At 34.3% G+C, this 19,401-nt stretch overlaps 2 protein-coding genes and 1 pseudogene across 2 annotated transcripts; all 3 read right to left on the bottom strand.

Moving 5' to 3' along the window:
• Positions 1-1,558: 1,558 nt before the first annotated feature.
• Positions 1,559-2,323, bottom strand: LOC108661582 (uncharacterized). Its single transcript, XM_018119018.2, has one exon. The coding sequence runs from the start codon at positions 2,321-2,323 to the stop codon at positions 1,559-1,561; it is 765 nt and encodes a 254-aa protein (XP_017974507.2).
• Positions 2,324-3,100: 777 nt separating this feature from the next.
• On the bottom strand, positions 3,101-15,766 carry LOC108661581 (uncharacterized; annotated as a pseudogene).
• A 712-nt stretch (positions 15,767-16,478) lies between these two features.
• Positions 16,479-17,387, bottom strand: LOC18601628 (expansin-A23-like). The gene is made up of 2 exons (XM_007032645.3): positions 17,240-17,387; positions 16,479-17,098 (listed from the first exon to the last, which is right to left on the bottom strand). The coding sequence occupies exons 1-2, from the start codon at positions 17,385-17,387 to the stop codon at positions 16,479-16,481; spliced, it is 768 nt and encodes a 255-aa protein (XP_007032707.2).
• Positions 17,388-19,401: the final 2,014 nt, after the last annotated feature.

Below are 19,401 nucleotides of genomic sequence, written 5' to 3'. Positions count from 1 at the left end.
GTTGGCCTGATGCGTAGAAGTGCTATTGCATGCAAAATGGCATGTCCCCAAACAGAAATTGGGAGTTTGGATTGCATAAGTAATGGCCTTACAATCAGTTTAAGGCGTTTGATAAATAATTCTGTTAGACCATTTTATGTATGAACATGACTAATAGATTGTTCAACATTTATTCCAATAGACATGCAACATTTATTAAAAGCTTGAGACGTAAATTCACCAGCATTGTCAAGGTGAATTGTCTTGATTGCATAATCAGAAAAATGTGCTCGCAAATGAATTATTTGTGCAAGTAATCTTGCAAATGACAAATTGTGAGTTGATAACAAGCACACATGTGACCATCTTGTTGATGCATAAATTAAAACCATAAAATATCTGAATGATCCATATGATGGATGTATGGGTCCACATATATCACCCTGAATATGTTCCAAAAACATAGGGGATTCAATCTCAACTTTTGCTGGTGATGGTCTTATAATTAATTTACCTGGAGAGCATGCAGCACATGAGAATTCATTAGATTGAAAATTCTTCTAGCTTTTCAATGGATGACCACATGAATTTGCAATAATTTTTTGCATCATTATTGATTCGGGATGGCCTAACCGATCATGCCAAACATTAAAATTATTAGTAAACTTCTTGTTTACATAAGTTTCAATCATTTTAATTTTTTTATAGTACATTCCAGAGGATAAAGTGGGTAATTTTTTCAATACACTTTTTTTACCCAATATAATAGATGTAATGCAAAGATATTCAATGCCTTTTTCATTTGTTGTCTCAATATGATATCTATTCAAACGAATATCTTTAAAACTTAATAAGTTTCTTTGAAACCTTGTAGAAAATAATGCTTCTTTTATTATGAACTTTGTTCCACCAGGTAGTGAAATATTGGCTCTTTTAGAGCCTTCAATGAATCTTGTATTACCAAATATTGTATTAACATTAGCTTTTTTCATTGTCAAGTGAGAAAAATATTTATTGTTTTTAAATATAGTGTGCGTTGTAGCACTATCTATTAAACTTATATGTTTATCATTGATCTTGGATCTAACCAGTTGACTATCCATATTTTCTTCAAGAAAATAAAACATATATAGTAAGAAACTCATATAAAAGAATATTAAATATAAACCCCTATTTTTAATAAAACACAAAAAAAAAATCTTTCTAATAGACATATTAAAACACTTAACTTCTTAATAAAATTATACTAAACATACCAAGTTCCTACTAGAATTGTACTAAAACACATCAACAAAAAATTTAAAAATTTCATTATTAGGATTTCCATCACCAATCAAATGATCAATCTGTTCTTCAGGGTGGGAAAAAAAATCAATAACATCCAACTGTATTATATCAATTGGGCTATCATTTTCAACAAAATTTGTTTTGATATTTTTTCCTTTATCTTTTAGTGATGCTTGACAAAATTCAACAAGATGTTTTGGTGTATGACAGGTACGTGTCCAATGTCCTTTCATGCACATCGATAACAAATATTTTCTATATTCTTTTTCCTTTGTCCATCTTTGTCTTTTCCTTATATCTCTTCACTATTCATCCACTTTTGATGGGTATTCTTATTATCAGAATAATAATTTGTATAACCACTACGACTGCGATAATGATGATGACCTTTTCCACGTCCACGATTACGACCATGATTACGATCACTACCACGACCAAAATTTCTAAATGATGTCACATTTACTTCAGGGAATGGAGTAGAACTAGTTGGGTGAGATTCATGAGTTTTCATCAATAGCTCATTATTTTCCTCAACCACGAGGAGACATGAAATCAGTTCAGAGTATTTCTTAAAGCCTTTTTCACGATATTGCTGCTGTAGGAGCACATATAAGGTGTGAAAAGTAGAGAATGTTTTCTCTAACAAATCAGCATCAGTCACATTTTCTCCACACAATTTTAGTTTAGAACTAATTCTATACAATGCTGAGTTATACTCACTTACAGTTTTAAAATCTTGCAATCGTAGATGCATCCAATCATAACGCGCTTTTGGCAGAATTACTATTTTCTTGTGGTCATATTTTTCTTTTAGACTTTTCCAAAGATTGACTGGATCTTTTATTGTGAGATACTCCATTTTTAATCCTTCATGAAGATGGTGACGAAGGAAAATCATTGCTTTTGCCTTATCCTGATTGGATGCTTTATTTTCTTCTTTGATTGTGTCTCCAAGACCCATAGCATCTAAATGGATTTCCACATCTAGAATCCAAGATAGATAGTTCTTGCCAGTAATATCAAGAGCCACAAATTCAAGCTTTATAGGATTTGACATTGTGATAGCTTAAAAGAAGAACATAAATATTAGTATTACACAATATATCGTAATTGGCAAGAAAAAAAATTGACTAATGAAAAACAATTAATATAAAATTAAAAATTGACTTATTATAAATTGGTAAAATTTGGGAAAATAATAAAGTGACAATAGACAAAAATTACCTGAAGAGAAATTGAACTTCGATTTTTGTGAAGCTTGAGTGTGAGAGATTAGAGACTCGTCCTGATAACGTGTTATGAAAAATAACTTAAAAGAACAAATAAAGATAATTGAAAGAATAATTAAAGAGAAGAAAGAAAGTATTTAGGGGAAGAAAAAATATCTTATTGAAGTGCGTATTTACAAATAAAGTGAAGGGGTCTATTTATAGGCTAACAACCTCTTGAATCATAGTCCTAATCTAATTCTATCTAAGAGTTCAAATCATATTACATTTCTTGTATCTTGCCTTTTATGTTGTTTGACTTGATCTACACTTATTGGGTCACAATATAATGGACATTCATATATTTATTCATAACAGTTTGGTCTTTTTTCATTATGAGAGAAAGCATCCCAAAACTCAATGGATTTAATTTAAATATACAAATGCTCAGACTATGGCACAAATTTTACTATTAGTGTATAAAATTGTCAAAATTAAGCTCGCTTATGCCTTTTAATTCGCTCAAGTGCACCCAGATGGCTCTTAGCTAATGGAACATCTTTTTGTGCAATTTCAACTCTTTCTTCTAGGAACTCAATATCTTCATGATTTGCTCCATCTGCCTATCACTCAACTCTAGCACTCGCAAAGCCTATGTTTCTAGAGTTGTCTTTAACAATTTTATCATTAGTGCCTCCTTAGAGCAGCCATTTGATCCTCAGAGATACCAGCTTGTTTCAATTTGTCTTTAGCTTCATCAATGTTCTGAATGAAGTGTGTCTAGCTACAACTTGTAGAAACATTCCCTTTAATCAGCAACATTGCTCTAAAGACATCTTCATTTCAATGTTGCACCTCAAACTCTCATTTTTTATCCCATAAATCAGCATCGGAGCGTGGATCTGTAAACTAAGATGCAAATACATATATTTCACGAGCACTATCAATTTCTCCTAAGCTCTTTCCTAACACTGCATATTTAAACACATTGTCTTCACGTCTTTATCTGGAAGACCAGACTCTATTGCCTGATCATAAATTTTTCTTATTTTCGGAACACCTAAGATTTCAGTTGCACGAGCAATGCGAATCTCATACAATGCAAAGCTTTTCAACATTTAGAGCAGCCTTAGTTGCTTGATCATAGACCTTCATAGCTTGCTTTGCAAGCCTATAATCCTCCTCCAACTTTGCATATTGAAGATACAGATGTTTTACTGCATCTGCAGGTGCCGTTTCAACAGCATGCTCAAAGAGCTCCCATATATCCTTCACTTGTGGATACTTGACTATCTTGACACCTCCTTCATACACTTTGGAAGCATCTTCAATATATTTGTTTTCCTCTAACAAAAATGTATAGTTTATAATAATTTGTGGCATAGGGATTCTTAAATCTAGTATTCTGTCATAGACTGCCCGTGCTGAATCCAGAGTACCTAGGCTTTCTTCCAAGTCCACATAGTATGTCCAGAGCCTCAAGGATTGTGTTGAAGCTAATACTTGCATGCAACCTGCAGTAGCAGTTAAACACTTGTCTAAACTCAACTTAAGTCCTTAACAGATATTATTCCTCTCAACTCTTGTATTTACGTGCTGTCATGCATGCTTAGTTTTTAATGTATTGTAACACTTGTCTTATGCTTGTGAGTAAGTGTTGTAGGCTATTATCCACGCACGAGTCTGTTGTACTTAAATAGCTTCAGCAACTAGAAATGAATGGGATGAACTTTAGTTCCTTGCTAAGCATTTTTGTTCATCCCGGTTTTTCCTTGCCTGTAACAGAGGCTACATCATGCAGCCATATCCCAACTTCTTCCAAATCACAACATGGTATCAAAACATAATTTAAGGTCTTAAGGGACCAAAACTCTGAATATCACTACAAAATCCTCCCAAAAAAAAAAACTTGTCCTTTGAGCATGGCAAATAGCAATACCTTCTCTCATCAAATACCACCGACCTTTAATGGAGCCAACTACTCCATTTGGTCTGTAAAATTGAAAGCCTACATAAGGGCCTACAACCATTGGGATGTGGTTGGACATAGAACAAGACTAATGCAAGTCTTGAATCCATTAAAGGAGTTTGAGGTCTTGAAGATGAAGGACAACGAAGCTATGAAGGCTTGCAGAGATAAGGTCAAGCAAGACAAATCAAGTGAGATAGTTGAGAGAAAATTTGTTCAATGTGTCCAGAGATTCGAAGCTAAAATCTCTTCATTGGAAGAGTAAAGGATCTCTCCAAACTGACCCTTACTGAAGTCGTGACTCCTCTCCAAGCTATAGAGCATAGAAAAGCAATGTGCATGAACAACAACACAGAAAATGATTTGATGGCCAAGTTCAAAGACAAAGGTGCTTTGCAATCTAGAAAATCTTTGAACAAAAAAGGACATCTAATGAGTTTGAACATGTGGAAAAGGTTTACAAGAATAAACTTAAGACATAAGAAAAACCAACTCAAATAGAAGAGAAGGTTCATGAAGAGGAAGAGCATTTGTTCATGGCTATGATCAAAGCCAAAGCTCCAACTTCAGATGAATGAGCTGATGTTTTGCACGCAAGTATTAAGGAGGAATGTTGAAGCTAATACTTGCATGCAACCTGCAGTAGCAGTTTAACACTTGTCCAAACTCAACTTAAGTCCGTAACAGCTATTATTCCTATCAGCTCTTGTATTTACATGTTGTCATACATGCTTAGTTCTTAATGTATTTTAACACTTATCTTATGCTTGTGACCAAGCATTGTAGGCTATTATCCACGTACGAGTCTGTTGCACTTAAATAGCTTTAGCAACTAGTAATGAATGGGATGAACTTTAGTTCCTTGCTAAGCATTTTTGTTCATCCCTGTTTTTCCTTACCTGTAACAGAGACTGCATCATGCAGCCATATCCCAACTTCTTCCAAATCACAACAGATTGAAGGAGCTTCATTTGAACAAGTTCATTTTCATCAGCAGCCCTTCTACTTTTGACTTCAATAGAAGGCTTAGTTGTGGCACGTCTCATCAGCTCAAGTGCACCTTTGAAATTTTTGTGCCTCAATTCAATCTCCGCCCACTCAACCCACACGCTTGCCAAGTGATCAACAGTCTTGTAATTTACTTGGACAGCTTTATCAAAAAGGACACGAGCATTGGCCAGATCTTTGTAAGTCTCATATAGCTTTGCAAAAGCCACCCATAGAGTGTGGGGCTTTTCGACAGCTTTCATTGGGTCAATTGTCCTAACTGCCTCTGTGTATATCAATATTTTCTTGGTGGGGTTTCCCTCAAATAACTTGACCCTACAATGCCATTGCACCACATTATGTGGACAGTGGATTCCGACGTAAAAGGACACTATTAGCCAATTCTAGCCTTTCTATTCATCGAATGCTCTAACCGAGCAAACCTCAAATCTACGTCCTTATCATCATGTAACCAAAGCCCTTTAATAATCTTCTTCTCAAACTTAGGTTTTGACTTGCACAGATCAATGTCCAAACAAACTAGTTCATCTTCATCCTCCTCAACATCATCATCTTCTCCCTCATCGCTCAAATCCATGTTCTCCATCTTAAGAGCCATCGTGCTCTTATCAAATTGCGAATAAGCATCAAATATGACACTAAAATCCCTAACGGTTACCACTATTGTCATTCTTTCCTTAAAAATATCCATGGCTTTCTCAAAAAATTTCTTCTGATATAATAATTAGCAAGCGAAGTCCAAAGTCGATCTCTCAACTTCATTTGTAAACTTCCTAATCCCACCATTGATTATTGCATCCACATTGAGCTCTAAAACCTTTGTGGCATGCATTCTCAACAAGTCACACAACTCCAACCACAATCTATGCTTAGTTTTACCTTATCGAATAGAACTGATCATCATTCAAAACAAATGTTAACTATCACAGCCTAAATTCCCGAGCCATGACCAGCGCATGGGCCCAATGGGCGTAGCCCATTAAGCCCAAGCAAGCCTCTTTATGCAATTTCGATTATCATTCGCATCCATCATCTTTAAAATGAAGTGTTGTAACTCTCAAAAGTAAATGTTTCAGTAATATTTTATAACAACTGAATATTCATATTTATATTATATCAAAGTACGGTCATCATCAATCCAACATATACATACTTCATTTATAACATGACTCTTAGTAGTTTACATTACATATACATGTTCACAAGTAATAGACTCGAGACCGTCAGCGGAGTGACTTTAAGTGAAACTACTGCTACTGAGATGCCATAGTACCTACCAAGAAGGCGAGCATATGTGTGCGACTCAATCTAGGTCTCAACTGCCTTCGAATTTGAAAACATGAAGTTTAAAAACGTGAGTATAAAACTCAGTGAGTGAACATAAGAAGGGAACAAGCAATCGATAGCAAGAATTTGGAAATCATGATGCACTTGTTTCAAAAACAATGCACTTGATTTAATTTCATACTAAAAACCCATCATTTCAAACTTTGATTAATACCCTCATAGTGTTTCACAAACCCATGATCAATCCATGAACTTAAATGGGTGAAAAGTAGGTCAAAATCAAGCAAGGTAGCAAGCATGGCGACAAATTTCTCGCTGTAGTGAAGTTCATTCTCGCTGCAGCGAGATTCGACGGCCAAACCAGAAAGTTTCTCGTTACAGTGAGAAATAGTGTCAATTTGCATGTGTTTCAATTTTTCTATCATATCTACTGCTACATAAGTCCAATTGACCTAATTTTTTACCATTAGAAAGATAAGAGGCAAGGCTAAAACTTTGATGTTTACCACTTTTACCAGTTTAGACGGGAAGGTGGTCAAAATATTTATCAAAATAAAGGCACTGCATCAGAACCCGAGAGTTTCTCGCTGCAGCGAGTTGTTGGCTACCAAAACAGAATGTTTCTCGCTATAGCGAGAATGCTTTCTCATTGCAGTGAGAATAAGGGCACCTAAGTGTAAAAAGGAACTCCTTTGCACTAAAAATCCATTTGGTGTTGCAATGAACTCAATTTGCAAGAAAATGGGACATTTTCAAGATACATCATACCAATTTCAATATGAAATGCTCAAAAATTTCCAAAGTTCAACATGCCAAAATTTCACATGCATTACAACCATATACCATATATGTACATATATATCAATCATCATGCACACCCTCCCATCATCATCATCATCAGCTCATATGCAACGGCTCATGCGCATTCCTACTCGCACATAGGCGGGTCAGCAACGGCTTATGCGCACTCCCACTCGCACATAGGCGGGTCAGCAACGACTTATGCGCACTCCCACTTGCACATAACCGAGTTAATATCATTACACAACATTATTCGTGTATATATATATATATAGTAGTACATAATGTAGTAGTACAACAATCCATAACAGCCACATGTCACATATAGAAATAATTTATCGAAGGCTTGTTCCCAAGGCACCAGTTTTGAAGATAAAATAAATAAAACACTATAGGGATTCAATTAAACATACTTGTATACACATCCCAAAACCTTTTTAATGCAAGTTTACTTATCGATATTTGTTGAATCTTTAATTGACTCTAACTTCAATTATTGCTTCAAACGGACATGTGAGGCCTTGTTGGAACTTATCACCCACAACATAACTATAAAAAATATGACAGTCCATAAATCTAATTTCTAGCCATCTCTAACACCTTAAAAATCAAATTCTAACTCATTTCTCACCTTAGTGGATTTGTAGTTGAATTCTTTCTCAAAAATACTCAAGCTATCATGGAAATCCCTCTTTCTCTCTCTCTAAAATTTCCAACTAGTGAGAGAAAGTGTTGAACAAAGACTTTTTAAGGGTTTTAAGGTGAGAGAGTGAAGAAGAGCAAAAAGTTCCATGAAGAAGTGCTCAAAAGCATGAAATTTGATGCTAGAGAGAGAAAGTTATGGAAGCTTTATGGGAGGCTCCCATGGAGATGAAGAAACGTGAGATGGAAAAGAAGAAGAAATGGCTAGAAGCTGTTGGAAATTGCTGGAGCTTTAGATATTTATATCTAAAGTTTATCACTTCTCACTTAAATTACCAAAATGCCCTTAACATGGTGACTTTGTCTTTCTCCCATCTTTTGTGCAACCTTTTTGCTCTTTTGACACCGAAACAAAGTCCCTAATAGTCTAAAGGTACTCAAGTTCACGAAACTTAAAAATTTAGACTCGAGATGCAAAATGACCATTTTGCCCCTATCATGAAAATTATCAGTATTTTTATCTTCTTCCTTTATTTACCATCATAAACATCATTCATTCATTCCTTAGGCCTATTTAGGCCTTAATAGCATAAAAAAAACCCACTCGTAGGAGCTCATCCAGAGAAATTATGAAATTACCCCTGATCTGCATTATCACGTCTACTTCTAGTTATGTATCTATGGAGATCGAGATTTCACAGGTTCACTTCTGAATTACCCTTTGAACTTAGTAATCAACCTAAATTTATATTCGTAAACTTTATTAGCCATCATATCAAAATACGAGATACTACAGTCTCTCCCACTTAAAATGAATTCGTCCTCGAATTCAAATCGACGTAAGGTGAATAATCAAAATTCTAAAGTTCTACCACATCACTTTCGTTAGGCATTCTTAACATAGAATCTTGGTCTATGCATCATATCAACTTCCAATCTTATAGAAAACTAGACAATGTCATAGTATATGGTTATGTGTACTACTCTTGTTTGATCAAAACAATATCATTCTTCATCTTATAAAGAGAATTCAAATAAGCTATTAATTCTGGTCACACCTCAATTAAATCATCCTTAAATCATCAATCTTGCATGTTTACCTAACCATCCACAATTCCTCTACCATGATCTTTTATCAAACCTTCTAACATTCTAGCATTTATTCCACCATTAACTATGGGTCTAAATGGTCAACCAACCTCTATTTCGTTTTACATACCTCCATACAAATTCCATTCAAGCATTTCATAATACATAAGGATCAAACACTCTTTATTTATTCATATATATTTAACATCACGGATGATTCAAATATGGTAACCATTAGTAACCATAAGTAACCATATTCCCAAAAACAAACTCTAATACCTTCATGATCGAGTGCTCACTAGATAAATCTCAACTTATACCACTAGGCATTTCAATAAATCATGACATTCCACATACCCCCTTATAATCTTAACCAATCTCTTTAATCAATAACTCAACCTCTCAAGATTAAAGTTGCTCAAAATTTTCCCTTTAAAGTTCCTTTCTAAGTTTCATTTTGATTACTAATCATTTCTATATTTTCGATGTCATAGGTAATTTGCTCGTCATCAATCACCCACAACATATCTAACTTGATATTTTTCAAATTTACTCCAAACATCAGATCTCATGGCCTCATTAGTTCATCGATCTGAAGATCAAATTAAACATTTATTTCTCCTTAAGTGCACTTTAAAATTTAAGAATCATCTATTAAGACCTTTCTGATATTAACTTCTTTTATCCTTTTTACCTTAGAAAATTAAATCCATAATCATTCACTTTGAATCATGAGCTTTATACCAATCAAGGTAGATTTTACACTTTTATTTATACGAATTCAAATGCACACCTTTACGCATAAGCTATAAACTTTTTCCCACATCTTTATATATCAAACTATATATATTGAAGCTATACCAAAATCGATACATCATTTTCCATTGCTCCTTAGGATGTTAAATTCATGTCATACTTCTCTATTTGTGTACTTCATAATAGCCTAATAATTTCTAGCTCACAGTTAAGCTAGTTCATATGCCAAGCCTCTTAGGCTATATCAAAACACCAAGTTTTATCACGATATAATAGAATTTGATGAACTCATACCAAAAGTATAAACACTTACTTTTAAGCTAACAGCATTATAATCCACTTGTTTACTGCCAAATCAGCGATAAATTATCTTAATCATTGTCTAGCACTATAACCATTAATAGAATATCATCATCAAATCAAATTATAACTAACTCCGCTTAAGCTTTTATACCAATATGTAACATATATATCCATACATATATATTTCCAAAAATTTTAACTTTGAATAGCCTTAGGCATATCAAGTTCAATAAGCCATCTGTAAAACCAAAATAATCAACAATCATGTTTAGAATCAATTCTTCTTATAGTTGGTTAGATCATGCTCATCATTTGTGGTGAATACACAAAGCTAATCCCAATATTCTATTCTCATACTAGAATCGACCACTAATTGGCACCACCCCAAGAGCACCACGTGTCTTAAAAATCGATTTTTCTTAGCCAAAATTCATATTCTAATATCATGCTTCTAGGTCGTAACTCATTACCAAAGTCTTTACTCATATATAAATACTCGAATCATCATCTCTTTTCTAAGTAGATTTCTATAATTTTCGTAGCATATTTCTATTCCCTTACCAAGGGTAGTATCATTTAATCAAACCATGTCACCCTCTTTCTCTAAACATTTGAAGCATAATTCAACCTTTGCCTATCCCTATCAGGAACTTTACCTTGATAATTACTCAAAATAAATTGGAACTTGTGGGGGAAGCACATTTCACAATTTATGCCTTACGTCTACAATTATGTTGAGACAAGAACCTCATCGGGTCCACAAAACGGTAGGATAATCATTACCTCAAACCAGCATTTCCAAGTACACTTATGCTTGTATCTTATCTTCATACTTATGTGACATATCAGTCACGAGCCCAACTTGATCATACAGCCATTTGCTTTTTGAGCTTTAGTGTTTTCTCATTGTGAAAAATCTCTTGAATTTGTCTCACCAGGGTGTTCACTAGGTGGATACATGTTCGTAATTTACTGTTCAATGCATAAAGCAGTGAACATAGTCTCATCATTAAAGTTCTACCCTTATCTATCAATCATAGCTCCCTTGCATATTTACCTATACATTGTTGGGTTACTCACAAGCCACTCATGGCCATCCAAATTTCGACCTTTTATAGCAAGTCAAGCTAATATATTCTCTTATGTTTTTCCATACATTTCAAAAACACTTAAACACTTCCTTTAATAGGGTTCCATTGAGAACTTAATCAATCAAAGGCTTAATTTTAAAGCCACTCTTAACTTTAATCGTTCATTGTATGCTCGATAACACTTTAGCTCACTGACCCCACTGGACATTATTTTAAAATCTCCCAAGGTGTCCGTGTTCTTAGTTAGGATCATACCATCTAACTTAGTATAATTGCATTAATTATCCTTAAGCTGTTTGTGCTCAGCATGTCAACATTCATATTTCCCCCTCATTCATGTTATTGACCTTATTAAGGTATATGTGGCTTTTCAACCTTTCATAATACATTCCACATTTATGCCAGGGCATTCTCAATCTCATGCCAAGCCTACAGGCATGTAACCATAAATCAGGGTAAACTCCCTGTGGGATATCTCCTTCCATATGATGCATGGGGATCACAAGATGTACAACTCCAAGTGTATGCCTACATATTGATAACCTCCATTTATTTTATGATCATGGAAACCACAATTTGCAAAACTAGCTTTCTATCACAAGTTTACGATCGGAACATTAGTCTCCACACATCTCACTTTGGACGTACTTCACTACTAACATTCATATACCTTTGCCACAACATTTAGTGCAAATTGATTAAGCAATGATCTCCAAATTTACTCTTAGGTACACATATATCAAATTGCACACCACTTAGTGTTAAGATATTGACTTTACTCATCAATTCTTAACCAATTACATCCATAAGATAGACAATTCACTAAATTTTTTTATCTTGCTTTTACAGTCATAAGATCAAAATTTCTTAAGCTTAGGATGCAGAAGCTTCCTCTTAGAGCATATCCGAAAATCCACATGTTTTAAGTCCCTTACCTTTGGAGAAGTCACATTCAAGACTAATCATTTACATCATAAGTTGCATATTGAACCAAACATATTTTTGAATTGACCATTAAAGCAATTCGTATATCGATCTTCATATAGAACTCCATATGGCATTTAGACTAAATTTTTAATTTCCATGTCATTTAATTTCAAACTGCTAAATCCACATCTAGTCCTTTAATCCTTTGACTCCACACTAAGCATAGCAAAATTCAAGCTCATCCTTAGAGTAGATCATTTACTAGCCTTTTACTTCATAACCATACATCAATTATAATAATTAATGATTTTCACCCTTGAGCTAATTCATGCAATTAAAACCATAAATCACAATAATTCAATTCAAGCCTTGAAATCTCAAAGTTACTTAATTAGAATCAAAACCAACCCCATTTAAGCTAATATACACATATTCAACACTTATACGCTTATAAAATATTTCAAAAGCCCACACCATTTCTATAAGGGCATGTCAAACTCAATTAACATAGTGCACTTACTTCCGTGCATATAAACGTTGGTTTACACTTTTCTAGATATTTAAATTTATAAACCTCAAGCGAGTCATAACATTCACTATTCATTCCAATCAAAGTGCGTCCCTTGTTACCATTATCACACGTGCTCTTTTATATTGACCTTAAATACCATCCATGGTCATCAAATTTCTTTCCATTGACAATCATGGCTCAATGGTTAACTCCACCAAATAAATGAGTTATTTCTGACCTATTAGTCCAACTCCAATTTTCTCCATCTTTAATCGGAGCGATTTATTATTACATTAACCTTTCATTTAAGAGCATTTGCTTAAAATCTTTCCAATAACAGCTCGTGTCTTGAGTGGCATCTCAAATTCGGACAACGGTACCACTTATGACATTTGCATAATGTTAGCAAGAGGATAGGTTACTAAGAATAAGAGTTCATATAGCCTCATGTCTATGAATTCTGCTGCAATCACAAACCATAAACAAGACTCTACATTAACTCCGACAACTCCGATGACTGACACAAAAATTCTTAAGACTCAAGTAAACCTAAAGCTCTGATACCACCTCTGTCACTAGGGAAGGGAGATCATGAAGCACCCTTTCTCCTTCACTACGACGACAACAAATGGTACCTATCAAAGCACTCATAGGGTGAGAGATCACGAAACACCTTCCCTTATAAGCCCCTGGGCGGAGAGTCATGCTTCGTCACTGTTCACATGCGAGAGTTCCCAAGGATCGAGTTACAACCCTTTGCTCTGATGCCACCTTCATCTTATCCAGCTCATGTGCATCCCCCCATATCGTGCACATAGTCGGAGTCATCGTGTGCATCCCCCCACATAGTGCACAGTTAGTGCCATCATGTACATCCCCCCACATCGTGCACACGAACACTATCATCATCCATCTCCCTCACCACAGTCATCACCGGCATGTGCATCCCCCCACATCGTGCACACGCACGGTTATAATTATCGCACAATATCAACCATCCATGCATAACATATATATATACCAACACAATGTAATAGTGCATGAATCCATAACAGCCACATGTCACATATAGAAACAATTTATCAAAGGCTTGTTCCTAAGGCACCAGTTTTGAAGATAAAACAAACAAAACACTTTAGAAATTCAATCAAACATACTTGTATACACATCCCAAAACTTTTTTAATGCAAGTTCACTCACTAATATTTGTTGAATCTTTAATTGACTCTAATTTCGATTATTGCTTCAAACGGACATGTGAGGCCTTGTTGGAACTTATCACCCACAATATAACTATAAAAAATATGACAGCCCATAAATCTAATTTTTAGCCATCTCTAACATCTTAAAAATCAAATTCTAACTCATTTCTCACCTTGGTGGATTTGTAGTTGAATTCTTTCTTAAGAATACTCAAGTTATCAAGGAAAATCCCTCTTTTTCTCTCCCTAAAATTTTCAACTAGTGAGAGAAAGTGTTGAACAAAGACTTTTTAAGGGTTTTAAGGTGCAAAAGAGTGAAGGAGAGCAAAAGGTTCCATGAAGAGTGCTCAAAAGTATGAAATTTGAAGCTAGAGAGAGAAAGTTATGGAAGCTTTATGGGAGGCTCCCATGGAGATGAAGAAACGTGAGATGGGAAGGAAGAAGAACTGGTTGGAAGCTGCTGGAAATTGCTAGAGCTTTAGATATTTATATCTAAAGTTTATTCATTTCTCACTTAAATTACCAAAATACCCTTAACATGGTGACTTTGTCTTCCTCCCATCTTTTGTGTAACCTTTTTGCTCTTTTGACACCGAAACAAAGTCCATAATAGTCTAAAAGTACTCGGATTCACGAAACTTAAAAATTTAGACCCGAGATGCAAAATAACCATTTTGCCCCTATCGTGGAAATTATCATTATTTTTATCTTCTTCCTTTATTTACCATCACAAACATCATTCATTCATTCATTCCTTAGGCCTATTTAGACCTCAATAGCATCAAAAAAACCCACTCGTAGGAGCTCACCTAGAGAAATTATGAAATTACCCCTAGTTCGCATTATCACGTCTACTTCTAGTTATGTGTCTATGGAGATCGAGATTTTACAAGTTTGCTTCTGAATTACCCTTTTAACTCAGTAATCAACCTAAATTGGTATCCGTAAACTTTATTAGCCACCGTATCAAAATACGATGTATAACACTAACCTCTCTACCGTTGCTTTTTGCCACAGACTTGAATTCACCAAAAACTCAATAAAATCCTCAATAAGACAAGGATCATGCCTCCTGTAAACCCCAAGTGACGTCTCAACGGGGATACCTTTTGACTCACAAAAACCAAATAAGGCTGCCAAATCCTATCATGTTGAGTCACTAGTAAAGCACAAAGCGCCCTATCAAACGTCTTACGAGTCTTACTAATCAACTCCTGTTTCGTTAATGTCTACAAGTACATTATCCTATCGTTTTATGATAGGCCATGACCAGGAATGTTGGAACAGTCTGGCTTAAAGAGGCAACAGGGATGAACTTTCAGTCATGGAAATGAGTTTTGAGAACTAAAGTTTAACCTCCATCAAATGGGCCTTGGAAGATTTTGTTTTTAAGCATTTTGTGGGTTGGGTTGCATTATTTTTGTCAAGCATGTTCCAATCCAGGTAGTATGTAAATGTTATTGTCATCTCTGGAAGCTTTCAGAGTTGGTGTGCTGTGATAAGTCTTTGATGTATAGAAACAAAGCCTAATGACAGCAGGATGTAACTCATTTTAATGAAATACAACTTATGCCTCTTAAAAAATGAGACAGTACATTATCCAAATCCTAGGCATCTTATGCATTATAACAGGCGCTCTCTCCAAAGCATTATTAAAGGTTTGATATTGAGGGTGAGTAATGAACAATTTGGAGACGTTCGCGTAAATAAGCACGTCAAATTGAGCATGCCAATTTTAATGGGAAATATGATGTATTAATCTTCTTCTAAACGATGCACCCATCAAAAGAAATTAAATAACACTGCCAATAAGTGAAATATTTGCTATCCAGGAAGATTCTCAAACTTGTAAAAGGAAAAAAGGATGGTTAACCAACGAAAATTGCATTGATTGAATCCGTTAAATTTGATTAAATACCATGAAATTTTCATTCCCTTCCAATCACTGAAATCAACTTAACAACAAGACTAAATCAAATATTTATTAACGCTGATGCAAAGGATGTCAACCCACGCTGATAAAAGTGATGAACTTGATCTCAGCCCACTTTTTTATATGTTATCAACACAAACACCAAACTTTTTTGCTTTGCATTTCTGCTTAGTAGCTTGCATTATGGCAGGATATGGAAGAGGTTAATCATAATCTTCATAATGATGGCCAAATAAATCAATAACCATTCTCAAAAATGGTCTCACTCCATAATTGAAAACGTTAGTCACGCTATCATTTGACCACTATCAAATTTCTTGCTTACATAAAAACAATGTAGAACATAGAGATGCAAATGGTTGCTTTGGTTCCACAAAGGGATACAACAAACACAGCCTAATCAGACCCATTTGCATCACAAACTTGCACCAAAACGACATGTAGAAAGGCAGCACTACATTCTAAAGAAGCTCAAGAAACTTTTCCTAGAAGTTCTTTTTCCCATCAAAAATTTGATCAAACAGCCAATTGGCCGGTGCCACGTTATCAAACTCCAACATTTTGCCATCACTGGTAGTCACCTGGAATGACAGGCTTTGCCCTGTTAACTTTGTTCCGGTCTGCCAATTCACTCCCCAGTTACGGCTCATCTGTATCCAGCCAGTGCTAGAGCCCTTGACTTTAACACTCTTAACATCACCGGCACCTCCAACATTGTACAACAACACCAAAGTCCAGTAAGGGTTTCCCTTGACCTGGAACTGAACCCCACCTTTCTTGGAACACAAGACGCGACGGTACTGGACGGGGATGATTCCAGCTTTGTATTGCGCTAGTTTGGTGAACATTTTCATTGAGAGATCAAAGTGTTTTAGTGGGGGATTGCACCAGTTGCCATCAGGCTTTGAGTAATTAGGAGGGCAAAAATTGGTTGCGGTCACTTTGATGGTGCCAGCATTGGGATAACACCATTGAGGGTTATTGACACACTTGATTTCAAAACACGCACCGCAGGTGAGTCCGTTGTTGAATAGAGCTGTGCTAAGGGCTGTTGTCTCGAGTCCGTACCCTTGCTCGAAGAGATCACCATATCCGCAAGCTCCCTCTGCAATATATAATCACGTATAATACCTCTTAACTATTTAACGATTGTGTTATGATCAAAATCATCAAAAAGTGGATGATTTGATATATCATGCAGGAAATAATAGCACCAAAATCCATACATGTGAAACGGTATACTTACGCAGGGTTTCTCCACCGCTCATATCACCATAAAATGTTGCATGGGCGTCGTGCCAATTGGTATCAATATGTCTTTGCCACTTGCCCATAGCTGCAGCCAAGCAGGACATGCACAAGAGAAATGAGAAGAAAAACTTAAGAACAGCCATTGCTATAAACGATATAGAGAGATTAAACTAAATCAAAGCCTGGTAGAAACCTGAGTCCAAGGACTGGTGTATAAATACAAGGTCAATATGAGATATAAAAGGGAAGGAAAATTCAAATTTATGAGACCTTAATTCCACCATTTAAGTCCAAGGAAGATTTTGGTTTAGTCCAGCAAATTATGCAAGAAATGATACCTTGCATTCATTGCAGCCACCACAATTTTGGAAAGAACAGCAAAATATTCTTTTCATCTATTCTGTCTTCTTCAATCTTGTTCATTATGTAATTAATTTATAAATGTGAAAAGGGATTAAGTCAGTTTGGCAAAAACATATTTATTAATTATTCCATGCATAAGGTACGTTTTTGTATGGCCATTAAATGACAATAATTTACTTAACAAAAAAAAAAGAAGCATTTTATAATAATATACTAAAAAAATAATCCCAAGAGTTAAGGAAATTAATCCACAAAAATTGATTTTACCATTCAAAGAAAGATAGAATTTATGGGATTAATTATATTATTAAACATGATTGATGTGTAACGACAAGAGAGAACAAAGGTTTAGCATAATCTTGTGATAAAAAAGGTAATTTATGCTCATTTATCTCAGGAATAAAATTTGTGATTTTAGTGAAGATAAAAGTCAAAGGGTCATATGATTATTCCAAGGAAATCATGCCAAAGAAAATGGTAACATTTTACAATTTAGCGATACTTATTGGAATTGGAACAGCAATTAATTAAATAATAAATATAGAGAATTCGACAGTTGAAAGAGGAACTACATAAAATTTTCATTATTTATTAGGCTGTTTTATCATGTGGGCACACTGTGTTTGCTATGAGAGATAAAATCAGTAGCAAAATTAATTAATTAGTTTTGCTCCTTAATCCTTGTATTTGAAAAATGGTAAATCTGTTAGGCACATAATTATATATGGTGCAAGGGTGCTCCATTTTTCACTAGTTTCCTTCTTTTTTCCATCATCAATATAAATAAGGCAAGCTTATTAAACTTTATGCCATCTTGCCATTGACTTCCTTATATCACAAATTTGAATATCCAGTTCAGAATTCAAACATGTCCTCCAAAATTTTGAAACTAACAAGTAAGCTTGGCCCCTCATCAGCCAGGCCTTTTTTAGGATTTTTAATATCCCAATTCGGCTCCAGAACTTATTATATCAATAATATAATATTTTTTTAATATTAAATTTTAGTTTAAATTATACATTTAAAATTTTAAAATATTATTGTAAAAATAAAATGATTTTTCAATATGTTAATAATATAATTAACTTAAATAAACCTATGACATTTTCTCACATAACATGTTGAGGTTTTTTTTTACAAATAAAACTTTGCATTTTACTACTATTCCCACAAAGAGGAACAATGTTAAATTTTCAAAAAACCATAAGACCCTTATATTTAAAAACTTTTTCTTTTTTTTACATTTGAATCTTAAATTCTCAAATTCTTCTTCAAAGAAAAAGAAAAAGGATTGAACCTACTTAATTTTAATCAGTTAACTTTAAAACTTTGACATTTGTATTATAATTAAATTAATGATCATTTTACAAATATTGCAGTCATTACACCAATTTTCATAACATAATAAAAGGATGATAAAATATATCTCGTTACCAATTTTGCTAATAAAGTTGAGTCTTGTTTTTGTTATTTGCTTCTTGCTAATAATTTAATTATTTTGTAACTTTTTTATACTTTTGATGTAAAAAAAAGTAAAAAATTAAATTATATTTTGCTGCAAAAAATTGAGATAAACGGTTAAAAAGCATATCAATTATATTAACATACATTAAGGTCGCTTTTGAAAAATAAAAACTATTATTCTTATTCTATACATTAAATTTAAATTTCTTAGTTTAATGTTGGGTTCTTTTTTTTATAGTTGATGCTTAATCTATTATGTGTTTCTTATCACAAAAGCCTCTAACTTGCTTCAATCCACCTCCACGTAGTGTACAGCCTAATCACACAGAA

Source organism: Theobroma cacao, chromosome 4 (genome assembly GCF_053813885.1).
Source record: "Theobroma cacao isolate CCN51 chromosome 4, ASM5381388v1, whole genome shotgun sequence".
NCBI classification, from domain to species: domain Eukaryota; kingdom Viridiplantae; phylum Streptophyta; class Magnoliopsida; order Malvales; family Malvaceae; genus Theobroma; species Theobroma cacao.
This window is presented reverse-complemented; position numbering and strand designations above follow the sequence as displayed.